Source organism: Morone saxatilis, unplaced genomic scaffold (assembly GCF_004916995.1).
Source record: "Morone saxatilis isolate NCDOM2014 unplaced genomic scaffold, NCSU_SB_2.0 Contig5, whole genome shotgun sequence".
Classification (NCBI taxonomy): domain Eukaryota; kingdom Metazoa; phylum Chordata; class Actinopteri; family Moronidae; genus Morone; species Morone saxatilis.
The window spans coordinates 13801256-13802395 of record NW_023340095.1 but is presented as its reverse complement, the minus strand read 5'-3'; the positions used below and the strand labels follow the sequence as shown (position 1 = coordinate 13802395).

The following is a 1140-nucleotide window of genomic DNA, read 5'->3' as shown; positions in this document are numbered from 1 at the left end:
AAATTACAACACCATCACAGAGATGCACTTTATCTAATATTGCTTTAGAGATGATTGCTTTTACTGTTTCCTCAGAATCATCCTCATGTGGGCGTCGGGTCCAATCTGCGAGAGGAGAAGCAGGGTGTCCTGTAGCTCCTCTTGGCTCTCCTTCCTCTCCTCCTCGCTGGGAAAAGGAGCATCCTCTTGCTCGTCATCAAGGAAGCGGTAGAAAAGGTACTTGTCCTGGAAGCTCAGCTCCTGGTCCACTGCGTCATAACACAACACAGACAGCAGGGCTTGAATTTAAAATCTCTGTTTGGCACGTAGACGTGTGCAGACACAGACATCACACAGAGTCTCACCATGGTTGAGAACACCCTCTTCCAACAGCACCTGCCACATGCCCACAGCCTGAATACGAGAGTGGACGCATGAGCTCTGCTGCATTTGCCAGTCAACCAACTCTGTCCCCACGCAACACTGCCTGGGAAAGACACAAGTCTATATAAGATCTTATACAAGCCTGAGCACTTGTAATTTGATATGTTTTGTCTGACTCTGGCTTATTGTCTGTCAATTGAATCTGCCTGTTCTTGTTTTTTTATTTCTGTTGCTTTACTAAACTCTTAACAGGGTGTTCAACCATTGTATTAACATTGGAATAATGAAAGTGTTATCAAATAAATAAACATTAAAGTGTTGCATTCTCGTGACAAACTACATGTAACTATTGTCTCTTGATCAAAATAATGACAAATCTATTACTGACGCATGTGGATAAAATCTCCCAGCCCAGCAGAACACTGTTGTGGCTGTTTGTCTTTGTAAAAAGAGGCAGCTTGCGTGGTTCTTGCCGCCATAGTGCAAGAAACGAAGGTATTCGAATGCAGCATGAAGTTTCGGCTGGTGATGCGTATTACTAGACGGGTAAATAGGTTAGAGTGATGCTCTGAGTTAGTAACTTGGTAGAGTACGATCCAGAATTGCTGTCAGTGAGTTTGTTGAAGTTCGCACAGTGGGCGCAGTCATGAGATTCGTGTCGGATGTAGTGTTGAGGAAGAGAACATAGTGTGATCATGTAGTTGTGTGTCAGACGAGAATGGAACACGTTTGAACTGCGCTGTTATAGGTTGGATATACACTGCGTCAAGTGACAAT

At 43.9% G+C, this 1140-nt stretch overlaps 1 protein-coding gene across 1 annotated transcript in view; it reads right to left on the bottom strand.

The window, feature by feature from the left end:
• Positions 1 to 1140, bottom strand: part of rapgef4 (Rap guanine nucleotide exchange factor (GEF) 4) — a 36159-nt gene that overhangs the window by 11067 nt on the left and 23952 nt on the right. The window contains exons 9-10 of the mRNA XM_035676111.1: positions 345 to 466; positions 65 to 248 (exon numbers count right to left, since the gene is read on the bottom strand). Coding sequence (XP_035532004.1) covers positions 65 to 248; positions 345 to 466 — 306 coding nt within the window. The remainder of the gene's footprint in view (positions 1 to 64; positions 249 to 344; positions 467 to 1140) is intronic.